At 35.1% G+C, this 26,366-nt stretch overlaps 1 protein-coding gene and 1 pseudogene across 16 annotated transcripts in view; one reads left to right on the top strand and one right to left on the bottom strand.

Moving 5' to 3' along the window:
• The window catches only part of ANKS1B (ankyrin repeat and sterile alpha motif domain containing 1B), a 1,016,307-nt gene that overhangs the window by 580,902 nt on the left and 409,039 nt on the right, over positions 1-26,366 (bottom strand). For all 16 annotated transcript variants that reach the window (XM_044745264.2, XM_044745227.2, XM_044745210.2 and 13 more), the window contains one exon: positions 24,305-24,441. In XM_044745264.2, the coding sequence (XP_044601199.1) occupies positions 24,305-24,441 (137 nt within the window). The remainder of the gene's footprint in view (positions 1-24,304; positions 24,442-26,366) is intronic.
• Positions 4,664-5,498, top strand: LOC123283217 (glyceraldehyde-3-phosphate dehydrogenase pseudogene; annotated as a pseudogene).

Below are 26,366 nucleotides of genomic sequence, written 5' to 3' on the forward strand. Positions count from 1 at the left end.
ACATCTTCATCTTGTTCCCAATCTTAGAAGGAAAGCATTCAAATTTTCACCATTAAGCACAATGTCAGCTGTAGATTCTTTTGTAGATGCTCTTTATCTAGTTGAGGAAGTTGTCTCCTACTTCTATTTTTCTGAGAGGCTTTTTTTAAAAAATCATAAATGGACCTTGAATTTTGTTGAATGCTTTTCCAGCTTCAATTAATATGATTATGTGATTTTTCTTCTTTATTAATTTTCAAAAATTGATCCAGTCTTATATCTCTGGAATAAACTCTAGTTGGTTATGGTGTATAATTCTTTGTATATATTGTTGAATTCTATTTACTAATATTGTGTTAAGGAATTTTGTGTCTATATCCATGAAGGATATTGTTCTGTAGTTTTTGCTTTTTGTGTTGCTGGGGGTTTTTGTTTGTTTTTGTTTTTTTGTACTGTCTGGTTTTGGTATCAGGGGAATACTGGCTTCATAAAATGAATTAGGAAATTCCTCTTCTGTTTCAGGAAAAGATTGTTTAGAATTGGAATTAATCCTTCTTGAGATGCTTGTTATAATTCTCCAAACCACGTGGGCTCAGAGAATTCTTTTTTGAAAGATTTTTAAATTATGAATTTAATTTCCTTAATAGTTATAAGACTATTCACATTCTTTTTTACATTGAGTGAATTGTAGTGGTTTGTATTTTAAGAATTGGTTCATTTAAGCTAAGTTGTCAAATTTATGTGGGTAGAGTGGTTTGTAATATTCCTTTATTAACCTTTTGATGTGTACAAAGTGTGCAGTGATATTCCCTGTTTCATTCCTGATATTGGTAATTTGTGTCTGTCTTTGTTTTATTCAGTTTCAGTTTAAAAACAGCAGGAAGCAGTTATAAAATGATTTACAGAAGATATGTTCTGAGCAGCCAAAATAGGAAGCACATATCAATTTGTGTGTGAAAGAAGGAAATTCTTTACAGATAAAGGTGCAGTGTGCATTGCTCTTTAATCTATCAAAAGTCATTCTGCTTTCTAATTCTTAATTTACATCATTATTTTACTAATAATAGGTCTCATTAAGTACATGCTGTGTCAGGCAACTTACATATATTCTTTTCATGTAAATATCACAACAACTCTTGAAAAGTGAATATTATTACCCCCAGGGTATTTGTAAAAGCAATTGTCATGAGGGTTATCACCAAGAAGGAAATAAAGAGTAGACAGAAGAAAGAAGTTAAGGTTTAAACCAGAAAGATGTGACAAGTACTTATGCAGGTAGATTTAATAGGATATGAAGTTTTAAGAATAAGTACATAGAAAGTCCCTTGGAATTAAACATCATCAGTGTCATAGGAATTTACTTCACAGGACAATAGAGATTTTTTTAAATGAAGTATTCAAATTAATTTTAGCTAGCAATTCCAACTCTTTTTTCTACTAAGTATTTTTCTAAAACATTTATCAAAATGCACATTAATAAAAGTTTTTCTTTTCTCCCTGTCTCATCTCTGGCAAAGGAATATTCAAAAGGCTGATAGCAAGGGATATAAGGATATAAAGCAAATGTTTTAAAAAAATGCTATAAACTGAGTAATCTATCTTTAAATAATTAAGAATTGGCATGATTTATATATAAACTTTGCTCAGATTTCCCTTAAAGAAACAAAATCATTAAGTTCTGAGTCTCTAACTGTGAAATCCCTTCCTTCATCTTTAAATCAATGAGCAAACTCTCAATTCATTAGCATCCTAAATTCAAATCACCTGTATGTTTTCTACTAGTTCCTACGGGCAAAACTTACTGACACTTGTTTGCAAGACAGAATGGGATTTGGAGCAAGATAGAAATGGATTAAAATCCTAGTGCTAGTATTTAAAGTTCAGTATTTGCATCTATAAATGGGAATAATATAACCTGCTGTGTAGAGTTATTTTCTGGATTAATTGAGATATTGTAAATGAAGCACTAGGATAATGCTTACTTCAGAGCAAAGGGTTGAGAAATATTTATTTTCTTCTCTTACTGCGAGATTCAGCATAGATGGGGCCTGACTGAAAGAAGACATTGATGAGTTAAATCACAACACAGCCCTCTTAGTAACTGGCAGAATCACCAAATTAAACAGAGAAGACAGTGGGAGAACTCTCACTGATACATTCTAGTATGCAGAGGTGAGAGCTGAAGGGAAAGGGGGATAAACAGGTTAGAAAGAAAATGCAGCACATAGACTTATTTTACCAGTATTTAAAAGAGCTTCCCTGGAATCACAGCGACTGCTTTAAGCAGAAAGCTGTTGTGGTGGGGGTCTCCAGAGGGAAATAACCTCTCTAAACTGCCACCTGATTTCTGATTTGGAGAAGTGAGGGCTCAAGACAATGATGGACCATGTTGCTGGCAAGAAAGAAAAGAAGGTGTGCTCCAAGTAATCTCTATTACTCCACCATGGATAAGGTGTTTTAGAAAGCATGGCATTAGAAAGTCCAGGAGTTTCTGTGGTGACTTTATCAAGCAAAAATTTAGGAGGTTGTTAGGAGGTTGAATAGCATGCGCCGGACAGCAGCTTTGGAGAAAGAAGTCAATCATCAGATACATTTTGAACTCAAACAAAACATAAAGTAGGATATAAATGTTCTCTGGTGCAGTGGCTCACCAAACACAGAGAAGAATCAGCAGAAAATAATTTCTCTGCTGGGACTGCTCATGCTTGGCTGTGTCATCTTCTCCACTTACCAGATTAAAGAGGAATAACCAGTAGTAAGCAATATTAACTAAAGGACAGACATAGTTCCTTCCCTCATAAACCTCTATTCTAGTGTAAAAGATAGATGTGGAGAAGTGAAAAGTGATATGAAGAAGTAGAGGATGTTAGGAAGACATTTAATGATGAATCTAACCTAACTTGGGGTGTGAGGAAAGACTTCTCCAAGGCAGTGACATTTCAGCTGCTACCTGAAGGAGGTGTAGAAATTAGCTAAGTGAACGCAGCGTGAGTGGCATTGAAATGAAGTGTCCAAGTCAGAGGGAACATCATATGCCATGATCCTGAGGAAGGAAAAAAAACAGAGACAGCACATGTATGGAACAATAAGGTGGTTGGTGTGTTTGGAAGACAAAAGGCGGGGAGGGGATACAGAGTAAGTGTGGGTACCTCTTTCTAGAAGTTCGTGAAGTGAAAGAACATCAGTATAACTTCAGAGCTAAGGGAGACATTTCTGTGATGGCATTGACTTGAGGATGTTGAAAGGCTGATGGAAAAGAGATGATAAACAGAGAAATGTCAGAGGCAGCCCTGATGGCTTAGTGGTTAAAGTTCAGCACACTCTTTTTTTGGCAGCCCGGGTTCAGTTCCTGGGCAGAGAACCACACCATTCGTCTGTCAGTAGCCATGCCATGGCGGTGGCTCACACAGAAGAGCTAGAAAGACTTATAACTGGGGCTTTGGGGAGGGAAAAAAAAGAGCGAGAGGAAGATTGGCAACAGATGTTAGCTTAGGGAGAATCTTTCTCAGCAGAAAAAAAAAAAGACATCTAAAAAAAAAGAGAGAGATGTTAAAGAGACAGGAACCAAAAGGAATTGAGAGAGCAAATTTCCTGAGGGGTGGAACTTTGAAAACACATGGGAAGTTTGGTTCTAGAGAGGTAGAGGGATACTTCCATTTTAATAGCATAGAGGAGGAAACAATGGGTTCAGGGAGGTTTTACAATTTTTTTGGCAAAATGTTGAGGTAATTTCTGATTGATGACTTTCAATTTCTCTGTGAGGTGAGGGCAAAGTCATTTGTCACAAGCCAGAAGGAAAATTGGGCATCTGAGAGAGTAGAACTTAAAAGTCACTGGGAAAGTCAGTTTGCAGGCCAACTGGAGAAATTTAGGTCTGCTGAGTAGTGCTAAGGCCCAACTGAGACTGGGAACCATGAATTTATCATGTTAAATTAATATTATGAATTATTTTATTTCTCTATATAAGTATTTTTTCTATTTTATATGGAAATGACTTGTTTACTCTTGCATTTTATTTACTGATTTTGTATATATACATATATATGTATAGATAACAAATATTGCTTTTGTATTTATTTCAGTGCAATATTATAAGCAGGGAAATAAGGTTTGTTGTTACTACTATATGTTTATTATGGGTTTTGTACTTTATCAACATAAAAAATCCTGTTCATTCCTAATGCTTTTTATCTAGAATTCTACTTTGTTTTAAATATTTTTGACAACTGCACTTTGTTTTGCACAGAGATAAATGCTTTTTCCACATTAAGATTTTAGAATTTTTCTTTCACTTTTAAAAATGTGTCACTTGCAAACATCTTACAGTTAGAGGTTGCATTTTGATGCAAGAATCTTTTTTCAAAATGGGATTAACTCATTTACGTTTACTATGATAACTGCCCTGTTTAATCTTACTTCTGTCATCATATTTTATAATCTTTATTTTTGTTTTTGCTTTTTTGCTATTTATTTTCATTTTCTTTCTCTTCCTTCTCTTTCCTCTCTCCTTCTCTCCTTTCCTTCCCTCCTCTTTTTCTTCTTTCTTTCCTAAATGATTTCAATATCCTAATTGTTGTGCCATTAGTAGTAGTTGTCAATTTCCCCATGTCACCAAACATTGTCTTATCTTAAGGATTATTTGGGAAATATATTGGAACCTATAAATCTATAATGTGCCATAGATATCGTCACCCCCTGTGACCCCTTTATTGACTTCATTTACATGGTCTCCATTTTCCAGTATGATTCCCCCACGGAAGTAGAAGGGCATGATCAAGGCTGAGAACCAAAAGTGTGTGTTAAATGGGAAGCCCATCCCCATCTTTCAGAAGCAATATTCCAACAACAGCAAATAGGATAATGCTTGTGCTGAATGTGTGGTGGTATTCACTGGTATCTTCAACACCCTAGAGAAGACTGAGGTTCACCTAAAGAATAGAGCAAAAATGGTCATCATTGCTGCCCCTCTTCAGATGTTTGTGATTATAATGAACCATGAGAACTGTGATAACTCCCTCAAGATTGATAGCGGTGCTTTCTGTGCCACCAACTGCTTTTCCCACCTCCCCTGCCAAGGTCATCCATAACAACTTCAGCACTGTGGAGGGACCAATGACCACAGTCCATGCTATCACTGCCTATGGAAGACTGTGAATGGCAAACTGTGGTATGATGGCCATGGTGATGCCCAAAATATTATCACTGCCTCTCCTGACTGCTGACACTGCCAAGGCTGTAGGTAAGCTGATCCCTGAGCTAAAAGTCCATTGGTATGGCCTTCCAGGTCCCCGCAGTCAACACGTTTGTCATGGATCTGACCTGAAGAAAGTAGCCAAATATGATAACATCAAGAAAGCGGTGAGGCAGATGTAAGAAGGACTCATTAAAGGACATCCTGGAGTGACACTAAAGACCAAGTTGTCTCCTGTGGCGTTAATAATGATTTCTTCTCTTTTGCCTCAGATGCTGGGGCTGACATTGACCTCAAAGACCACTTTTTAAGCTTTTTCCAGGTATGACAATGAATCTGGCCTCAGAAACCATGTGACTCCTGGGCCCCCAATCTCAGCAAAAGCCCCAGAGGAAGAGAGACCTTCAGCTGCAGTGGAGTCTTTCCTCATTTTTATTTCTCAATTCAGCGAAAATTTCCCATCCCTGATACAGTTTCTATCCAAAGCTCCCTCAAAAAGGGAAGGGATTTGGAAAGTATCATCTATCATCAGTTCCATGCACTATAGACTGTATTTTCTAGCAAGGAAAACAAATGAAAGAATATTTCTTTGCTGACTTAAGATGAGAATGTTCCAGTGAATTAACCAATCATGGATACACAAGCAGGCATTAAAAATTATATCATATAAGAATATTTCATATTATGAGGAAATCTGAGAATATATTCTTCAGGTAGAAAAACAAGTTAAATCAATATATTTATGTGCAAAAAATCTAATTGTTAATGATAATTATAACTGAGGGGTGATTCTTTCATTATACATTTCTGAGTATAAGTATTCTTTCCATTATATCACACTGTATATTTTTAGTTGCAGGCTCTCCATCAGACAACACCAATTTTCAGGGATTGTTTCTCTAGTTAAGATAAGATTTTCACGAAATATTTCTCCTGTAATTTTATGACTATTGCTTGATTTTGGTAGAGTTCTCTTGTCAGAAGAGTTTTAAAATGTGGGCAACAGAATGAGTAAGGAAATTGGAGTCATCAGATGTCCTGGCAATATGTATATATACATACTCACACGCATATATATTCCAAAATAAGTTAATGCTGAAGGCAAAACAAAATAGATTAAATGAATAAAAAATTCCAATTTTTAAAGAACTCAAACCTTCAAATTCAGTGTCAAGTGAAAAGAGGGATAACAACATACTACTCTTAGTTTTTAGGGTGGGAGTGGGAGACGTGGCTCATTCTTAAAAATTCGCGAAGTATCATGAGAAACTTTCCAGTACACAGGAGAGGTTAATTCAGGAAAAAAGAATCATAGTGAGAGTAGAGAGTAGAGGCACAGGCATTAAATTAAGTTTTAAACTGTTCAAAGGAATCTTTAAGGGGTTATTGTCGCATTTAGAGTTTTTGCATTTATTCACATCTTTAAACTTTTTCTTGAAGACTAATATCCTCAAGCTCATGAAACTTATTTCTGACTATTTCTTTAGTCATTCTTTAAACAAAAATTTGTAGAGTACCTTTCCTTTGTAGGAATGAGGAGACAATGTGGGCATTGTATTCACTGTTTACGGATGTCAGAGAAGGCATCCTTGAGAAAAATAATGTCTAAGTGAAGTCCTGAAGGATGAATAAAAGGTAGCCAGACCAAGGAGTAGGAAATGGAGAATGGACAAGTTTGAAGGAGAAATGTTGACATATGTTTAGAAGGAGAATGCTGCTTTGGAGGAAATAAAATGAATCTAGAGTTGGGATGGGGTGTGTATGTACAGAGAAGAGGAGAGGAGACAGGCAAAGGATGTTACTCTAGAAATGGACAGGAGCCTGGTCATAAAAGCCTAGTAAGTTTGATGGCTTTAAGTTTGATGAAGCAATAGTGATCAAACCTGCTTTAAGGGTTTTAAAGCCAGGTTGCGAATGAACAGGTTTGGGAAAATGATATAGCACTTAGAGAAACAATCTAGGTTTTACATTTCCTATTTGATTGGAATAAATTTTTTCTCCTGTTCAGGTAGCAGAAGCAGATTTGGACAACACACACACATACACACAAAGAATAAGGAAATGGTTAAATTGCCCCTTTTATACACATACACACATATATATTACAAATTTGCAAATAATCAATATATGAAGACTCTATTTTATAGTTAACAAATTAATATTTTTAAAGTTAACATATACGTTAACTTTATGTTTATATATGTCAACTTTAATCATCATATGATTAAATTAGTTTTTAAAAAATTAATCTCCTATATATTCTATCTTCCATTCAAACATAAAATTTTTTGCTATTAAAATAGTGCTGCCAGGGCCAGCCTGGTGATGTGGTTAAGTTCACTCACTCCACTTTGGCTGCCCATGAGTTGCTGGTTCAGATCCTACGTGTGGACCTACACACCACTCTTCAAGCCATGCTGTGGCAGCATCCCACATACAAAATAGAGGAATATTGGCAACAGATGTTACCTCAAGGCCAAACCTCCTCACCCAAAAAAAAAAAGGTGCTACAATAAGTACATTTTACAGATTTTTTTCCTCTTTCTGAGCACTTCATTGGTATGAATGAGAAATTACTAGACTAAAAATAGTATAAATATGTTTTATTTTTGTTCACATTACCATAAAAATTTATAGAAACATTTCCACCACCAGTACATGGGAATGCCTATATCACCACACCTTTACCAAACATTGACCATGAGGATTTTTATTAAAAAAAAGTTTTCACTACTTCTTACGCTAAAATGTTACAATTTTATTTTGAATTTCTTTTATATGCTTAAACATTTCTCCTTTAGTTTATTAGATATTCATATTTTTCTTTGTTGAATCTTCTATTCATACTCTTTTCCTTTTTTTCATGGACATATTAGTCTTCTTTGTGGTCTTATAAGAGTGCTTTGCATATTAGAGTACTCAGAGTTCTACTGCTTATTATAAACATCTGTAGCTCATTTGTTACTTTCCTTCTATTTTAATCGGGATTTTTTGATGCAGTATTGCTTTTAACTTTTATGCTGTCAATGTTATTTATCTTTTCCTTCGGAAATACTTTCACAGCTTTTATGTTAAGTAAATGCTAGTGTCTCTAAGATTAAGTTTGAAACATTGACAGCCGGTGTCTCTATCATTTCAATCATTTTGATAGTTAATAGAGAAATGACTGCTGAGCTAATCATTTGTAACTGTTCTGAGAGAAAGGAGAAACAAGAAGAATAAGGACGAGAAGATAAGAAAATATCTCTTTTGGAGTTGTTATTAATCACTGTCAATATTTTCTTAGAGTACGTTGCCTGAAGTTTGTTTATATAATCTAACTTGTTTAAAATAGTCTTTCCTCTCATATGTTTTCACTAACCTAATGATCATCTTAATTTATCTCATGTATAATTTCAATTATTATGTAGATATCCATTTGTGTTGCTATCTTTGTAGCATTTTTTATGGAATCCAATGGAAGATGCAAGACAGTTTTAGAGTGTTTTTCTGATATTCAAGAAATATTTGAGAGAAAAATAATCTTAATTAAAAAGCAATATCGTTTAGTACTTGATTCAATTCAATTTAGGATTTATGGCTGGCTGTCTTATACAACTTTCCTAAGAAGTCCTGTCAAATTACATCAGTTATACCTATGTCCACTCTGCAAATAGTTATTGCCAAGCTCTTTGCTAAACACTAAGAATCAAAGAAGACGAATTTCACAAACTAGTGGGAGATCACTTGCAATAGCTGCTTTTATAAAAAGTAATGGAATTAATATGTTTTCCATAAAATTTTCCCATTATAATACTTTATAAAAATATTATGGAAGTACACACATAATGCTTAAAGGAGCATAGTGGAAGAGCTAGAAACCCTTTCATCTAACTATCTACTTGACATCTAGAAGGTATCTCAAACTTTATATAACCAAACTAGACCTTTGACCTTTGCTCTCCAAGCATAGCAACACCAAAACAAAACAAACACACAAAAACTCTGGATTTTCACCTATAAGTCACCATTTCAGTAACTGGCACAATGATTTTCACAGTGGCTCAAGCCATAAACCTAGGTGTGCTTGATTCAAATCCTATGAATATGCCCCCTGAATGCAACTCAGCAGTAAATATTACGGATTTTGCTTTGAAAATGTATCTCAAACCTCCACTTCTCTCTACTTCCACCGCACCACCCTGATCCAAGCAACCACATTCTCTCTCCTGGACAACTACAACAACTCCTAATTGTTTCCCCTGCTTCCACTTGCTGTCCAGAAGGTATTCTCTAGCCAGAGTGACCCTTTAAAAATGTAAATCAAATCATGTCACATCCTTGCTAAAGCCTTTCAATGACCTCTAGTCATAATTGGAGTAAAATCTACAGTTCTTACAATGACCTATTTGCCTTTCCATCTTCCTCAGCCTCATCTCAGATGACATTCCCCTAACCCACATGCCTTTTATCTATTCTTCTATTACAAATTCTTATCATCATCAGGGCCTTTGTATTTCTATGTCCTTTCCCTGGAACATTCTCCCCCTGACTTTTTGAATGTCTAGCTGTTTTTCTTTATATGTTCCAACTCAAATAACACCGTCAGAGAGGCCTTCTCTGATCTAAAGTACCGGCTACTCTTCCAACATCTGTTTTATTCTAAGTTAATGCATAGCATTTATCACAATATGAAATTATATTATTTATTGTTTATTTGATCATTGTATATCTACCTCCTCTGGAATATAAGTTCTTTGAGGGCAGGGTTCTTTTTTGTCTTACTCACTATTATTTTTCTGTACCTAGCATGAAGTCCGGTATATAGAACACACTCCACAAATATGAGTGAAATGGATGAATGGATAAGGACATCTCACTGGAGATGGAGTGAGAGAGTGTTATGCTATGTGATGCTGGGATCCTATCCTGAAGGAAGAATAGATATTAACCAGGAAAAGAAAGAGGAAAATGCATTCTGGATTGTATCACAAAGTATGAGAGAACAAATTTCCTTTGGAGAGTTGCAAGAGTTTATTATGATTGCATATTGAGGATGGTGGTCATAAGGAGGAGTCCAGTGCCAGAACATAAGTGGAATTTTGTGCCTTACTGAGGAGCTTGGATGTTACCCTGAAGGTAATGAGAAGCTTGGAAGGATTTCATAAAGGTGAATAACATGATCAGGTTGACAGTATAAGATCACTCTTCATCCAGCAGGAAAAGTCTGGTATTGGGGCACAGAGCCCAAGCAAGGTGAGGAGGATATCCCCACAGAAGAGAAGCCTTCCACGGGTGTCACACACCTGGCAGAGTTTGGAGGGTGTCTGCAAGTGAAAGGCAGCTGGAGTGGAGAGTCAAAGCGCTGTCAGGGTAAGGAGGGGATCCACTAAGAGTCAGCCTGATGTGGGGAGGCAGAGCACACAGAAGGAGGAGGAGGGTAAACTGAGTGGTGCATATCATGCTCTGAGCAGGGTGAAGATAGTGTAAAGGTGGGCTGGCATGGGGAGGAGAGCCCAAATGGGATGAGGCAGGTGTCCATATATGGGAATGGCCCTAAATGGGTATTAGGGCCAGATAAAATAACTAAATACATTAAAGGTAATGGAAATAGGTTTCTGACTATCAGAGAATAAATTATAAATATGGAATTAAATTCTGTGGTGTTTACATTGAAATCACATTATCACTATGGACTCATATTTTTCAATATGTAGAAGTGGATATAGAAATACTGATGTGTGTGCATATATATACTTGTATATACACACCCATTCCCACATACATACATACGTATACATACTGTGCATACATCATCTAAATATTCCCTTGCTCTGCCCACTGACAGGGCCTTGGAACAGTGACATCCCAATAGCATTAAATATACCTAGTGCCTAAATCTTGGCATCTAGTTCCCATTTTTGACTAAAGGGAATAGAGCTTCTTAGAGAAATGGCTGATTCCATATCTGGGACTGGAAAAGTATATATGAGATAAGCCTAGAATATCTAGTTGTTCCAGAAAGCAAGGAAGAGCTCAAAGAATGATGGAGACATATCAAAAGGACGCAGGAGGGCTCCCTTTGGCAAAATAAGGAATAAGTGAAGTATCAAAACAAACAATGATAGTAATGGAGGATAACTCATTGAATAAAAGAGTAAAACATGGGTCTAAACAAACATATAAATAAATGAAAAAATTGAATGTTTTATGAGAAACGGAATCTTAATAGAGTTTCAAAGTACTTCCCCCAAAATGCTTATAAATTACACAAAGGAAAAGGTAAATTTACAGTGGAGAAGCCTGGGAGACACAAGCTTAATCAAGTGATCAAAGTGAACATCATCACAAATAAGACAAATCAAAATCATGTACCAACTGATAGGATGCAATAAAAAAACCCCACAAGAAATACAGAGTCACTTCTGGAACTTTCAGACAAAGATGAACAGCCTCAATCTAATTATGAGGAAATGTCAGACAAACTCAAATTGAGGGACATTCTGTGAAATAATTGACCTGTTATCTTCAGGTGTATCATGGTTTTAAAAGTCCAGACAAAGACTGAGGAAGTGTTCCAGATCAAAGGAGATTAAGGAGAAATGACAACTAGACACAATGTAGGACTGGATCTTTTTACCACAAAAAACATTATTAGGACAAGTGATGAAATTTGAATGAAGTTTTAGGATTAAATGGTAGTAATATATCAAAGTTAATGATCTGATTTTCATGGTTGTTTTCTGCTTATGGATAAATGTCCTTGCTTGTAAGAAATAACATGCTAAAGTATGTGGGTCTGATGCAGTATCAGGTCATCAACTTACAAATAGTTCCAGGAAAAAATAAGATCTTTATATTGTATTTCTAACTTTGCTGTAACTTTTTGATTGTTTCAAAATATAAAATAATAATAAAACATGATTACTCTGTGAGAAATGTAAAAGATAAATTAGAAGCAGATAAGAATGACAGCAAGAAAACCATTATGGGAGCTATTTCAATAAGCAAATTAAGAGAAGGTGAATTAAGTGGGAACAGAGATGCAATGGGAACAAAGAGGAATGCTTTGGGAGATATTTAGGAAACAGAATTGACATGGTTTAGCGGCTAATTAGATTTAGGGAAAGAACAAAAACAAGGAGTCTAGGGCAACTCAAATTTCTGGTTTGGGAAGGTAGTAGATAGTAGTGCCATTAACTGATATAAGGAAGGAAGAGCAGATTTTTGGAGTAAGTATGATGATATCTGGCAAGTAAGTGCAGTGAGTCTTATTAGCTGAACATTCTAGCCTACTTGACCAAATGAAGTATACCTTATTATCTTGTTATTAAGCTGAACTTGTATTCTCTCGCTTTCTATTTCCACAAGAAGGAGAATTCCATTAGAGTAACATTCTTGGCCTATACTCCCACCCTTCACTCGTATCTCCCCTAAGGAGTCAGAGTTACTCAGCTGTAAAATGACTTTGGGGAAAGAACTAAGTATGCTCACCTCTGCCCCTTCTGGGTTTCTCCTCTTCAGAGCCAACATGTCAGCATAATGCATACATTTTCTGCTCTTCTGTGCACAAATCACCTTGTAGATTGTCTAGCTATGCCAGTGATGGGTTGGGATGTATGTCTAATTCAGAGGCAAAGTTGGAGCAAGACACATATCTAGAATCACATTGTCTAATCAGCTCTATCAGTAATTATAAAAAATTATAACATTTGTTTTTAATTTTTCTAACTCCTACATCCCATCTCTCAATTGGTTCTGAATCTGGGAGAGAAAAAAAGCAGTATAGTTAATTTGTTTCCTAAACCCAAACAGTTATGCAAACTTTTTTAATCCTCATAGTGCCTAATATAAGGCTTGAAACAAACTTACTGAGTTGAATTCAATCAATGTAAAATAGAATGATGCTAAAATAGTACTGTATTATAGTAAAAAATATAGATTCTTCTAATTACTTCTTTTTCAGTTTTAGGTATTTAACACCACTGATTTAAAACTTGTTTTTCAACATGGTACCATAATAGTATACTTATTTACTTTTACTCATACATAAAATAGGAATTATAATGGCCCTATTATCCCACATGGTTGTTCAGAGGATTAAGTAGACAATGTATAGATACCACTCTGTAACATACTAAATGAATGAAACATATTTATTGCTGAGTCAGTATGCTCCCTTTCTCAACAGAGTGAATTTGTGCAGAATGAGTGGGAAAATCAAACCAGAATGGAACTGCTAGGGTCGGTTATAAAGAAGCATATCAAATGACCTAGATCATGTTTTCCAAATTCTGCTTTGTGGATCACTAGTTGTGATAAATGTTAATGGGTTTCTAGCAGTGGTAGTGGGGAAAGGCTATGAAAAATCCTTTAGTGAGGAAAAGTGTTTAACTCTGTATTTCCCCAGTATATTTGACCATGGAAACCTTTTTCTTCTTTTCGCAAGAAAGTTACTCAAAATGAGTATTCCATAGAGATTAGGACATTATGCTTGAGATGAAGAGAGTAGACTTTCTGGTTGGGACTTATTGATTTATTAAAATATCCAAATTGTGAATTTGACATAACATTAAGTCAAAGAACCATAACTGCCTTGTTCATCTGTATATCTACCACTTCATCTAGCTAATTCCTGTGTAAACATAAAGCTCAATTTGAGTACCCCCTTCTTGCCCTTTTCCCAACCATATTCAGTTAATTAATTCAAATAATATTTATTGAGCACTAATTATGTACCAAGTACTGTTCTACATGCTGGGATTGAGTATTTAATAATAATCATCATAATAATACAACACAGTTCTTATTCTCATGGAACATCCATTCAAGTTCCATGAAAGAAACAAGTTCCATAGGAAGAAAGACACTAAACAAATCAACACAAAAATGCTAATTCAGGAATGAAAAATGCTATAAAGAAAAAAATCGTGTAAAGGAGATAGAAAGTGAAGTGGTCAGTGGCTACTCTATATTCAGTAGTCATAGAAGGCCTCTCTTGTAAGGTGGCATCTGAATAATGACCTGAAGGAAGAAAGAAAATGAGCCATGTATGTCTCTGGGAGAAGGACTTTCCAGACAAGTCTATGGTAAGTACAAAAAAACCTCAGGCAGGAGCTATTTGGCTTATCTGAGGTAAAGCAGGGAAGATGGCATGGCTGGAGTAAAATGAGATAGGTAGAGAATGATAGGCGATAGATTATGAAGTTAAAAAGAGAATCAAGTTATATAGGATATTATATGCCTTTACTATGAGTGAGATCAGAAGACACTGGAAAGTTGAGCAGATGAATAACATGATCTGATTTATATACGTCTATCTGCTGATTTGCAAAAGGATAAGGGCACAACAGTCAAAAGTCCAGGCAAGAGATGTTAATGGCTTATATGAAAGGGACAGAGAAGAGATGGTAAGAGCATCCTGATTCAAGATAAATTTTGAAAAGAAAACTAGAGGAATAATTTTTAAATTTTTTAATCTCAGGACCCTTTTACATCCTTAAAAATTATTGAGAACACTAAAGAGTTTTTGTTCATGAGGGTCATATCTATAAATACTTAATATATTAAAAATTAAAACTGTGATACTTTTAAAACATAAGAATACACAAGTGTACATTTCATAAGCTGCCAGAGCTATGATTTCACTACACATCATAGTGCAATGATGGAAAACTCCATCGGCCACTCATGTACAAATAAGAATGAAAAAGCCAAAATGTCTTTGTATTATTATGAAAATAGTTTTGACCTCACAGACCTTCTGAAAGGGTCTTCAAAACTGCCAAGGGGTCCCAAACCACACTTTGAGAATTGCTGGCCTAGAAGGTTTTCAGATGCATTGGATGTGGGGGTATGAGAGAAAGAAAAGAATCAAGGATGGGGTCAAGTCTTTTAGCCTGAGCTGCCATAAACCGAAATACAAAGTTTAGTGTTACACATGCTAAGCTTAAGATGCTTCTTAGACATTCACTTGAGATTTAGAGTAGCCGGCTGGATATGAGCCTGCTGTTCAGGGAAGTCAGGGCTGGAGTTATAAACCTAGGAGTAATCAGCATATAGATAGCATTTAAGGCTCTGGAACTGGATGTGAGTACAAAGACAGTTGAGTGTAGGTTTAAAAGAGAAGAGGTCTGAGGATGATCCCTGGGGCATTCAATCAATGAATTCCATCAGTGAAATTCCAAATGTTATCTGTTTAAAGCAGTCTCCCTCAATTGACTAAAAGTTCTTTTAGGTCATTTTCATATTCAGATCTCCTCTTATGACAACCAGTATACAGTAGGCACTCAACTATGTTTATTGAATAAATAAAGTAACAATGTGCTATGTGGTACTTTCATTGCCAACTTCTGCAAATTTAAAACAGGCAAGATTAGGAAATTGAAGGGATTAGCTTCAGTTTCATATATTAGGTGTACTATTCATCATGTGGTCCAACAGATTTCCCTGAATTTAGAGGCAGCAGTAACTGGGGGCTTTTCTCTTTACCCAGTGCAAGTCAATAACAAGTGACCTAATAGGAGGGATGAGATTAGATTTCAAATCTCTGTCTGCCACTTAAGACATTTAAAGCAATAATGCCAACTCTACTTTCTGGACTTCATTTTTGTGTGTGAGGAAGATTGGCCCTGAGCTAACATCTGTGCCAATCTTCTTGTATTTTATGTGGGATGCCACCACAGTGTGGCTTGACAAGCAGTGTTAGGTCCGTGCCTGGGATCCAAAGCTGCAAATCCCTGGCTGCTGAAGCAGAGCACACGAACTTAACTCCTACACCACCAGGCCAGCCCAAAGGACATTTTGTTTTTTAAGGAAATTTTCCCCAGAGAAAATTTCATTGAAGTATTCTTATTCAGACTGCCTAGAGATGCTCTAGAGAGAAAGACATGCTAAAGAATGGCATCCATTGAGATTTTTATGCATGTGGTAGAAAAAACCTGAATAATACAAAAGAAAAACAACATTTTAATAAGGTCTGCTGCTGTCAATGGCAGTGTGGGCACAAAATTCAGAGAATTGCTTAGAAAAGGAGATGAAAAGGTTTTTTTACATGTAGAAAGTATTGGTAACAAATAATCTGCCATTTTCCGGTGGATAAATTCAACCAGGATTTCATCAAAAGAAGAGAAATGAGGATGAATAATATTCAATTGGCATACAATTAGCACAAGCTTTACATGGAATGATGGTGATTTTAGTGATTAATGAAGATACAATCCATAATGAATGCTTTCTGGATTCTGGCTTTTCCCTTCCTGCATTGGGTCAGCCTGACCCAATACTGTGCCATTTATCTTCATTGACTTCTCTCACATCCTGTAGCTCTCTTATGCAGATACCTCTAAGAAATGAAATGCTAGAGGTGGGGATCACCGCATATTTAGTCAGCATCATCCTAGGTAGATTCACAAGATTTAGGGAACTTAAAAAGGCTCCCAAATACGCTTCCTAAAAGCCACGGTTGCTATCACTGGAGCCACTCGTGGATGAGACAGCGAGGGTGAGGGAATGTCTCTCAAAGGTCATATTTCAAATGTGGGCAAACATGATTTAATCACCACTATAATAACAAGTTGGGTTGCTATAGCGCTTTACAATTTACACAGCACAATAGCACATTGTATCTGATTTGAGCTTTACTATGTCCCTGAGAAGTAGGCAAAGCAAATACCATCCTCTCCCTGCTGACAAATTGAGGGTCAGAAAGATTACACAGAGGGTATGTGACAGAAGCATGATTAGAATTTAATTCCCACAAAAAGGCATCTACAAGCAAAATTTTGCATATAATTCCATGACCTTCATAGGCCATCTATAGCCTATCCAGGAATACCAGGTCAAGAATACCAGCTCAAAAATACTTGACTTTAGAGATACTGATTTAATTGGTCTGGGATAGGGCCCAGGCATTTTTTTAAAAGCTTCCCAGGAAATTCTAATTTGTCAAGGACTACTGGTTGATTAGTGGGGCCATTTACCTCTCTCAATTTTTTTACTTTCCAAATTGTTCTTTGTTTCACCTAAGATTATTTTCCATTATGTTTTTATCGTTCTGTTTTTAGCCTTCTCCTCTCACTTAATTTTGGTTGCAATACTCCAAATTACTGAACTTAGTTTTCTTAGGTTGCCATCTATGTTTCTGCTCTTCTTCTTTTTTCCAACCTATATTCTCCTCTCAAACATCACTATCCCTCTGGAATATGAATATTCTATCTTGAATATTTTCTCCCTAATTAGTTAATTAACATTGACCAGAGTTAGGAGACCAGAGTTCTTCCAGTCACTGGCTGTGTAACACTGGGAAAATTATTTAACCTCTCTAAGTCTCAGGCCCAATCAATAAAATAAAGAAAAAAATACTACCTTGTAGGCTTTTTATCAGAAATAAATGAAACACATGCTCAATAATAGAAATAAATGACTCAATACTCAATAATAAAAATATTTTAAAAGATTAGCTCTTTGAAGATATTTTTATTCCTTATCTATTTTTTGTTGCAACCCAATACAATATTTTGTACTCTTCCTGAGTTATGTGACTCTGCTTTTTACATACCTACTCTCATTTCTAATTTTAAAATTTAGCATACGTATTCTATAACCCCACAGTGCCCAGTAAAATGTTATTCTAGATTTGGTAAGAATTTTATATAACCCCAGTTTATATAATAATGTTCCTTAATAATGAAAGAGAGAGATAATATGGTTTATTATTAAATTACTTTATTATTCGCTCATTAGACAGACAAAAAGTACAGAAGAATATCCAAAATATTTATTTCCTTCAGGTTGAGTTGTCACCTGATCTAGAGTCCATCATGGGTAGGAGTTCAGGAGCACCTCATCTTTCTGCAAATCATCTCCCTTAGTCTGTGGAGAGAACTGGGCTCTCGACTTTTCTCTTTCTTTTCTTTAGGCTTATGGCCTCTTGCTTCTTTTTGATGGGGTCCCTCCTTAGCCCCTCCTTAGCTGTGAAAGAGTGTGGCCTGAAGTTATTTCATTCTGTTGAATTCTACTTAAGATATGATTTAAAGTATGTGGTGGGATCTGGATGATACCAGGAGCACCTCAATACAGTCAGAACTTCCCAATTTTCCAGATTGACTTCCTATTAGTATCCACCCATGTTCCTTAAAATATGTTATTATAATGTTCAATACTAAGCATCTATTTGAATGATTTATCTGTGATATTTATCTGTGAAATAGTCTCTTTTTCTGCTCCACCTTGGCTCACTTCTCAAATGCCCTCTTCTGTTATGTTAGACTTGATTTGTGACATGAAACAAAAAAAAGGAGTGGAAAAACTCATTCAGCTAAAATTACCACAAAAGGTGCAGCCCAAGAATCTAGTGTTTTAACCACTAGTGCTTTATCCAAAGTGTCTTTTGCATCTAGTAATGCCAGAGTGTTTGAACTTTGGAGCTAATCAGATTTAGTCACTCCACCTATTATAAAATTTAACATTTCTGTCCCCATCGCTCCTGTCTCTCCAGTCAACTTTTAGTCTCCTCTTTCCCATTCTCTACAACCAATACTCCTCTCTCTCTTTTGCTAAGACCTTCATTCTGAAGTATATGTGAAGTTACTTAAACTTCCTGGTTCTCAATTTCCTCATCTATAAAATAAAGATAATAATATCCATTCCAAAAAAACCCCATGAAAATTAGACTATATTATATGCTCAAAAAATCACATTCCTTAAGTGTAAACATTTCCCACCATTCTATCTTTGGTACTATCTCCCTTCACCATCAAATTCTATAAAGGACTCTAGAAACTTTACCTTAAGCTCCTACCTCTCTCTCCAAAGCTCCACAGCAATATCTCCAATTTGAATACCATGCCTCACACTCAATAAGTTTAAAAAACCAAATTCATCATGCCACCCTCTCCCTCATCAAAATGAACTTCTGCTCAAGTTGCTCCTATATCAATTAATATCATTCCAAAATTCCAGCCAACCAGGCTTAAATAATTACTCATCTTTGACTCTCTTAGACTTAATCTATCTCTCCACACACTAATGCTTTATCCAAAGTGTCTCTTGCATCAAGTACTATACAAAAGGGATAAAACATCATAACCAAGTGGTATTTATCCTGGAAATACAAAGTTAGATTAACATTAAAAAATAAAACAATGTAATTTATCACATCAACAGAACAAAGGAGGAAAAAAATCATATGATCATCTAAGTATATACAGGAAAAAAACTGAAAAACTTCAAAACCCTTTTATGCTAAAAACTCTCATCAAACTAGGATTAGAAGGGTACATACAAAAAACTTATAGCTTATACTTAATATTGAAATACTGAATGCTTTTCCTCAAAGATAGAGAATAAGGCAAGCATTTTTGGTTTCACCACCTCCATGAACCATTGCACTGCAGTCACTGTTGTAAGAAAAAGAAATAAAAAGCATAAAAATTAGAAAGCAAAGAAGTAAAAAAGTGAAGAAGTAAAACAATCATTATTCTCAGAGGACAGGAGAGAACTCCAAGAAATTTATTTATTTTCTTAAAAAACTACTATAACTTTTAGATGAAATTATCCAGCTGGCAGGATACAAGGATAATATAAAACACAATTGTATTTCTATATACCAACAACAAACAATTCGAAAGTGAAAGTAATAAACAACACTAAAACATTGTCACCTCATTGAGGAAAGTCTTTTTCCATGTAGGAAAAAAGTGAATCTTGACTCTTACTCCACACCATACAAAAACAATTTGAGATGGATCATAGAACTAAATGTAAAAGCCAGAACCAGAAAGCTTCTATAAAAAAAATATGGGAGCATATATTCACCACCCTGACAAGACACAAAAACCACTAACCATGGAAGAAAAATTGTTAAATTGGATCTCACCAAAATCAAAATATTCTGTTTATTGAAAGTTACCATTAAAAAATATTTAAACAAGTCATAGACTGGGGAAAAATATTTGCAGTGCATAAGCCTGACAGAGGACCCATATTTTTTGGAATTACAGGAGAACTGATAAAGAATTACTACAAATCAACAATTAAAAAGTTGAACTCCATTAAAAAGATTCGAATAGAATAGTCACTTCTCAAAAGAAGATATAAGAATGTGGAAATAACCACAGGAAAAGGTGCTCAACATCATTAGTCACCAGGAAAATGCAAATTAAAACCATAATGAGAATCTTTTCACACCCATAAGAATGGCTAAAATAAAAAAATTAAAAAGTCTAATACACCACATGTTTGCAAGAATATGGAGAAACTGAAATTCTTACACATTTCTTTTGGGGATTATAAAATGAAATAAGTACTTTGGAAAATTCTTGAGAAGTTTCTCATAAAGTTAGCTACTTATCTACCTTAATTCCACTCTTTGCTATCTATATTAAAAAACATATTTATAAAAAGACTTGAACATGAGTATTCACAGCATATTAATTCATAATAGCATACAACAGGAAACAACACAAGTATCAATCAATAGGAGAGTAGAAAACCAAGTGATACTATATTAGTCTAATAGAATACTACTCAGCAAAGAAAGGAACATGAGTGAATCCCAAAAACATTACATTTGAGTGAAAGAAGCCAGACACTGACATACACAAAACACACACACACACTGTAGGATTCCATTTATATAAAGTCCAAGAATACGCGATCCTAATCTATGGTGATGAAAATCAGAAAGAAGTTGCCTCTGAGGGAGAAATGGGGGCAATTAATTAGAAAGGGGCATGAGGCAACTTTCTGGGGTGGTGCCAATGTTCTATATCTTGCTTTGAGTGGTGGTTACACCTACATACACAAAGGTCAAAATTCATCAAATTGTATTTTATTCTTCAGTTAAGGGGAAAAAAAGGTACTTCACCAGGAAAACGTTAAAAAAACAAAAGCCATTACAAGAAGCACATAATTATTTAGTAGAAAGAGGAAAACTGGTATGTCAATAGACTTACCTAAAATTTTTTTCAAATGTATTATTTTTTCAAGTATTTTCAAGTACTTTTTCAAGTTTAAAAATAATTTTATTTTCAAATATAAGTAAATGAACCTAGCCTTGTGAATTCATCTAAATAAACTCAGACTTGTATGTTAATGTACTGGAGAGAAACAAACAGAAACCAGTAGCATATAAATATTTCAGTCTCTGTGAATTGCAAATAGAATGCTTCACAATCTGGAGAATTTTAAGACATGAAAGAGCCCAAAGAAGCAAAGGTAAAAAGATCAAATACGGGATGCAGAACTAACAGCTGTGACTTAGTGAGTTAATAAATATGCTGAACAAAATCAAACCCAACAAAGCACTGCAAGTCTGTAGCTTCCAAGTAATTAACACACTAATCAGAAACACATGAGATGTATAATCAGCCCTACTTCACACTGAAAGCAAGGACTCCTTGGTTACAACAAATATTCCCCATTTATAAGTAGAGTTATGAAAAGTAGACCAGATAAAGGCATACATGAGGCAAAGGGGAAGTAACCTAACTTTCTCTATCTAAACGCTATCTATCTGCAGTGAATGAGATGAAAGTTCTGTTTTTATCTCTCTCTTATTCTATATCATTCTTTTCACAACAAGACAGAAAACACCTAATAATAACCAGGCAAAAATGTAAATTCGTAAATAAGGGTTGCATTTACACTTTTATTTTCAAGGCTCATCACCAGTTTTAAGAGTGAAATGATCATTTCAACCATATTATTAATTTTTAATTAGTAAATGAAAAAAAAGTCTGAATACCCACAAGTCAATCTAACTTCACATTTCTTGCACTTCCAGACAGAAAGCCAGAATTAGCAAACACTTCAGAGGATTAAACTTTTGATCAAAATATAGGCTCTTATATAAGCTAACCAATAATTATCTTTTCTTTGGAACAGTTATCTTTCAACAATGTGCCATCCCTGACACACCTGTGATTTGTCAGAACACACCAGGGAGTCCCCCATTTATCCTTCTAGCTGTCCCCCATACATACTCTCTAGTCCCAAAACCTTCTTCTGAAATCACATGTCCTACCCCAATACTCCCTCATAATTACTTCCACTTGACTTTTCTATTCCCTGCTCTCCACAACAAACGAAGAGGCCCAGGCGATCAGAACTCATAGGGAGAAATAAATAATGCACCAAAGGTTCTGAGGTTAAAGGAAGAGTAGCCCAATTGAGGTTATATACCTCAGCTGTTATTGTTTTATTATATATATACTTACAGGCTGCACTGGTTCTAATTTAAATACTATCATACTTAGTTTCCTGACTTTCTAACTTCAGTTTTTCCTTCCTAAATCATCATTATGACATCTGAAAAAGGAACATGGGGTCAGTAACCTTCATAAACACTTAGATAGAAGAAAGGAATGGAATCAAGATGGAATTTCTAGTTTTAATACTACCTCTAGTTTTATTCAAAGTACAAAACAAACTAAAATAAAACAGAACATTCAAAGACGGATTTATGAAGTAAGGTCCCTTAGAGTTGATTAGATTACAGATATGTAGAAAGGAATCTGTTTTTCATTCACTGAATGATCAAATGCATATACATTAGAGAATTTATGTTGGTAGAATTTATGTAGGTATGTTTAGTAATGGATTATATTAACATATATAGGATAACTTCCTAACTAAATAGTTAAAAATGCTGGAAATGTAATAGCTGCACAAAAACACCAGCAACATATTCAAATAATGAGAGAACCAATGATAATAAATGTGACATTTAGTGTCTAAATCTGGGTTTAGTGAGATTTCTTTCCTGAAATAAATGGACTAGATCAAATTTCCCTGAAAAGGAAAAAGGGGTCTTTAAAGACATTTTCCACCTCTCCATGTTAGGACACTTTGTGAAATGTTACCTGTGCCTAAATGAACCTTTAAGTTCCATCCTCATAAAGACGTTGTACAACCTCATGAGGATTTTTCTAACGTCTGAGCAGGACTGAAGGAAACAACTATTATACTAAAGAAAAGAAAGGAAGTTTGAATCAGTTGCACAACCTAGCCCCTTTGGAATGTCAATATCCTTATGCATAACACTATATACATTCCCCTGAAATCGATGAAGGTTAAGTGAAACAATTTATATGAAAGTATTCTATAAACAGTAGTGGATATGTAAAGTTGAAATGCCATTTTATTGATGAAGATGATTATAATAAAAATAATCCAAAATAAGTTATAGTAAAGAAGGTGAGATTTAGACCAAAAATTGCTCATTTAGACCAAAATAGACTTAAATAAATAGATACATTTGTCCTACAAATTGTCTCAAAGGATTTGTTCATACTCTATATCTAAGTAGATAGTGAATGACATTGATTGGATCCAAAGTCCCCTTCTCTTGGATTTTATGAGGCCCATTCAGAATGAGCCAGGTTGAGAACACCATCAATTCCATGTTCTGAGTCCATCTGTTGACAAAAATATAATGCAAACAGCTTTATAAGTGCTATTTTCAATGAAATATCACAGAACAGCTTGTCCCAATGATATTTCTAAAGCTTGCCTGCAAACCGCCTACTGGGAAATCCAACTGAAAGAGAAGAGGGAAGAGAAGGAAACCCATACAGACAAGTGACAGAGATGGAAAGAAAGAAAAAAAACAAAAACAAAAACAAGGGGTAAAGAGAGACTAGGTTGAGAGAAGTGAGCTCTGGAGGAAAATAAGGAGCAACGAGAGGTGCAATATCAAACACAGACAAAATTAGTTAGAAACCATAAGGAATAGAGAATTTAAAGAAAATATATAAAAACAACTGCGGTTGAAGGATACAGAAGTGATCATAAATAATGTAGCATGTCCAGAGAAATGAAGCCCAAAGGAGCAGAAAACATGTAACAGCTCAATAATTGGAATGTAATTATTAAAATGCTGTGAGAGGAAAATGATGTGAAATTGGCCTTTTTCTATGCTTCATTTGTTTATTCATGTAACATACAAATTCATTTTTCCAAAAGCTAACACAGATTTTAATGTCTATCATCAACTCCAAGGGAAGGAAAGATCCTCTTCCAAGTCCCTTCTTTTAACCTAAAAATCCATATACACATCATAACATAGCCCAGGCATTGCAATATCAGTTGTGCATGCCCTGATTCAAAAACAAAATACATGATAGCGCAGATGATGTCATTCTGGGCACTTACCTGGGGTCGAATAACTTTTACAATATTTTTGAGGGCAGTGTCAGGGGACGGAGGTGAGCAGTCAGGTGTTGGGCCTGTTGAGCTGTTTCTATGGTTACTAGTTCCTGGAGCAGTAATTGCTACCTCAGAGGCATTATCTGTGAATAAAAATAGAACTGCCATGAACCTAATCACTCAGTTTACCTTTTCAGACCTGAAATTACTTTCGTGAACATGAATTGAGATTTCAACTTAAAACTGGTACCAATTACAAGATCATAATGAGGACTATGCTCAGCAGTGTATTTTAAAGATAATGTTTATTTAATGCTTTGTTTTCTTTTAGAGTGGTAGATATCACCCTTGTAATAGTCCAGGAAGGAAGAGTATTATTATTCAATTCATAGCAATAGATCATCCAGCATAGCTGTTAAGACTGCCACTATCATATGAATGACAAAATTTTACCTTAACTAAAAAAATATGATTTTTATATGATTGAGCTAAGTTTTCTCCATAATCTTCAAAATTGATCTTTATTAAAGTAAAAGTTTAATATCTCCCTAATTCATAAGACCCCAATTCAAGCCTCCTTAAAGCATTTTTCCCAGAAACCCCTCAAACTATAGAAAAGCATCCCAGTAAATTAACCTTGATGAAAAACTGACATTTGTACAAAATGGTTTTATAATGTGGACAAACATAGAACTATCAACCCCAGATAAACATATATCCCCCTATATGGTCAAAAGTAAGTGAATGAAATTTCAAAAATTTAAATTAATCTTCCATTATGCTCAGTATTGGGAGAGAGAAATAAAGAAAGGGATGACTTTAAAATCAGCAACATGTGTAACATTTTCTTCTTAAATTTATATCAAAACAAAATAACACCAAAGATGCAGTTTTGGTATGTTTAAAAGTACTTGGAAAAGGATGGAAAATGTTCTACAAATAACCCTTGCTAGCACATAGAAAGTTATATTATTTTAACAATTTGGCAATCCTCTATACAGCTTTTTATGGAAACTGTTACAAGATCAAACCTGTATAAAATTTACTTCCCTGTTATGTTTTTAATTAGTTCCCAATACAGTTAGTTGACAGTTAGTTGAGCTGATGCAAAAAGACTGAGACTGCTAATTCTTTACAGACCAGCAAGTTTCTCTCTTCCATGGCCCTTGTCTACAATCTCAAGTGAAAAGCAGTATTTGTAAAGGCACCTTTTGCTCATCAAAAGCAAGGGGATGAAAACTCTACCTACCACATAAAAATATAATTCAGGGAATCCAGAAATAGTCTCATGAAACAAAAAATACAAGTGTGACGTTGAATTAAATGGATCATTTATAAAATAAATCTTAAAAGTGTCCAGAACTCAATCTTTGACTCTGGTTTAATAGATAAGGTGAGATTTGAAACAGCATCTCAAGAATAGGCAGGGTTCTGAATAATAGCAGTTTGTGGGGATGGTCTTCTGAGTAGGATGGAATAATATGAGTAAATATTAAAACAAAAACAAAACATCAGTCAATGAGCTAATGACAAGATGCCCTGATTCTCTCCAATTTGTCCCTTCCTTCTTTCATTCATTCAACCATATATCTCAAAACATTCATCTGGGGGCAACTATGTGTCAGGTATCAAGTCTACGTTCTAAGGTTAAATTAAAAAGAATCTCTAGCCAGGGATTAGCGGGTAGGGAATGATGAAAGGTGGAGCACAGAGGATTTTTAGGGCAGTGAAACTATTCTGTGTGATACAATACTGGTGGATAGATGTCATTATACATTTGTCCAAACCCATAGAATGTATAGCACCAAGAGTGAGCCCTAATATAAACTATGGACTTTGGGTGATAATGATGTGTCAATTTGGTTCATTGATTGTAACGAATGTACCACTCTGGTAGGGGATGTTGATAGGGGGCGGGCTGTGCCTGTAGAGGGGAAAGGGGTGTATGGGAGCTCTCTGTACTTTCTGCTCAATTTTGCTGTGAATCTAAAACTGCCCTAAAAAATAAATTCTATTAAAGGTTTTAAAAATTTCTGCCCTTGAGAAGTACACAATCAAATGTGGCATC

Source organism: Equus asinus, chromosome 4 (genome assembly GCF_041296235.1).
Source record: "Equus asinus isolate D_3611 breed Donkey chromosome 4, EquAss-T2T_v2, whole genome shotgun sequence".
Taxonomy (NCBI): domain Eukaryota; kingdom Metazoa; phylum Chordata; class Mammalia; order Perissodactyla; family Equidae; genus Equus; species Equus asinus.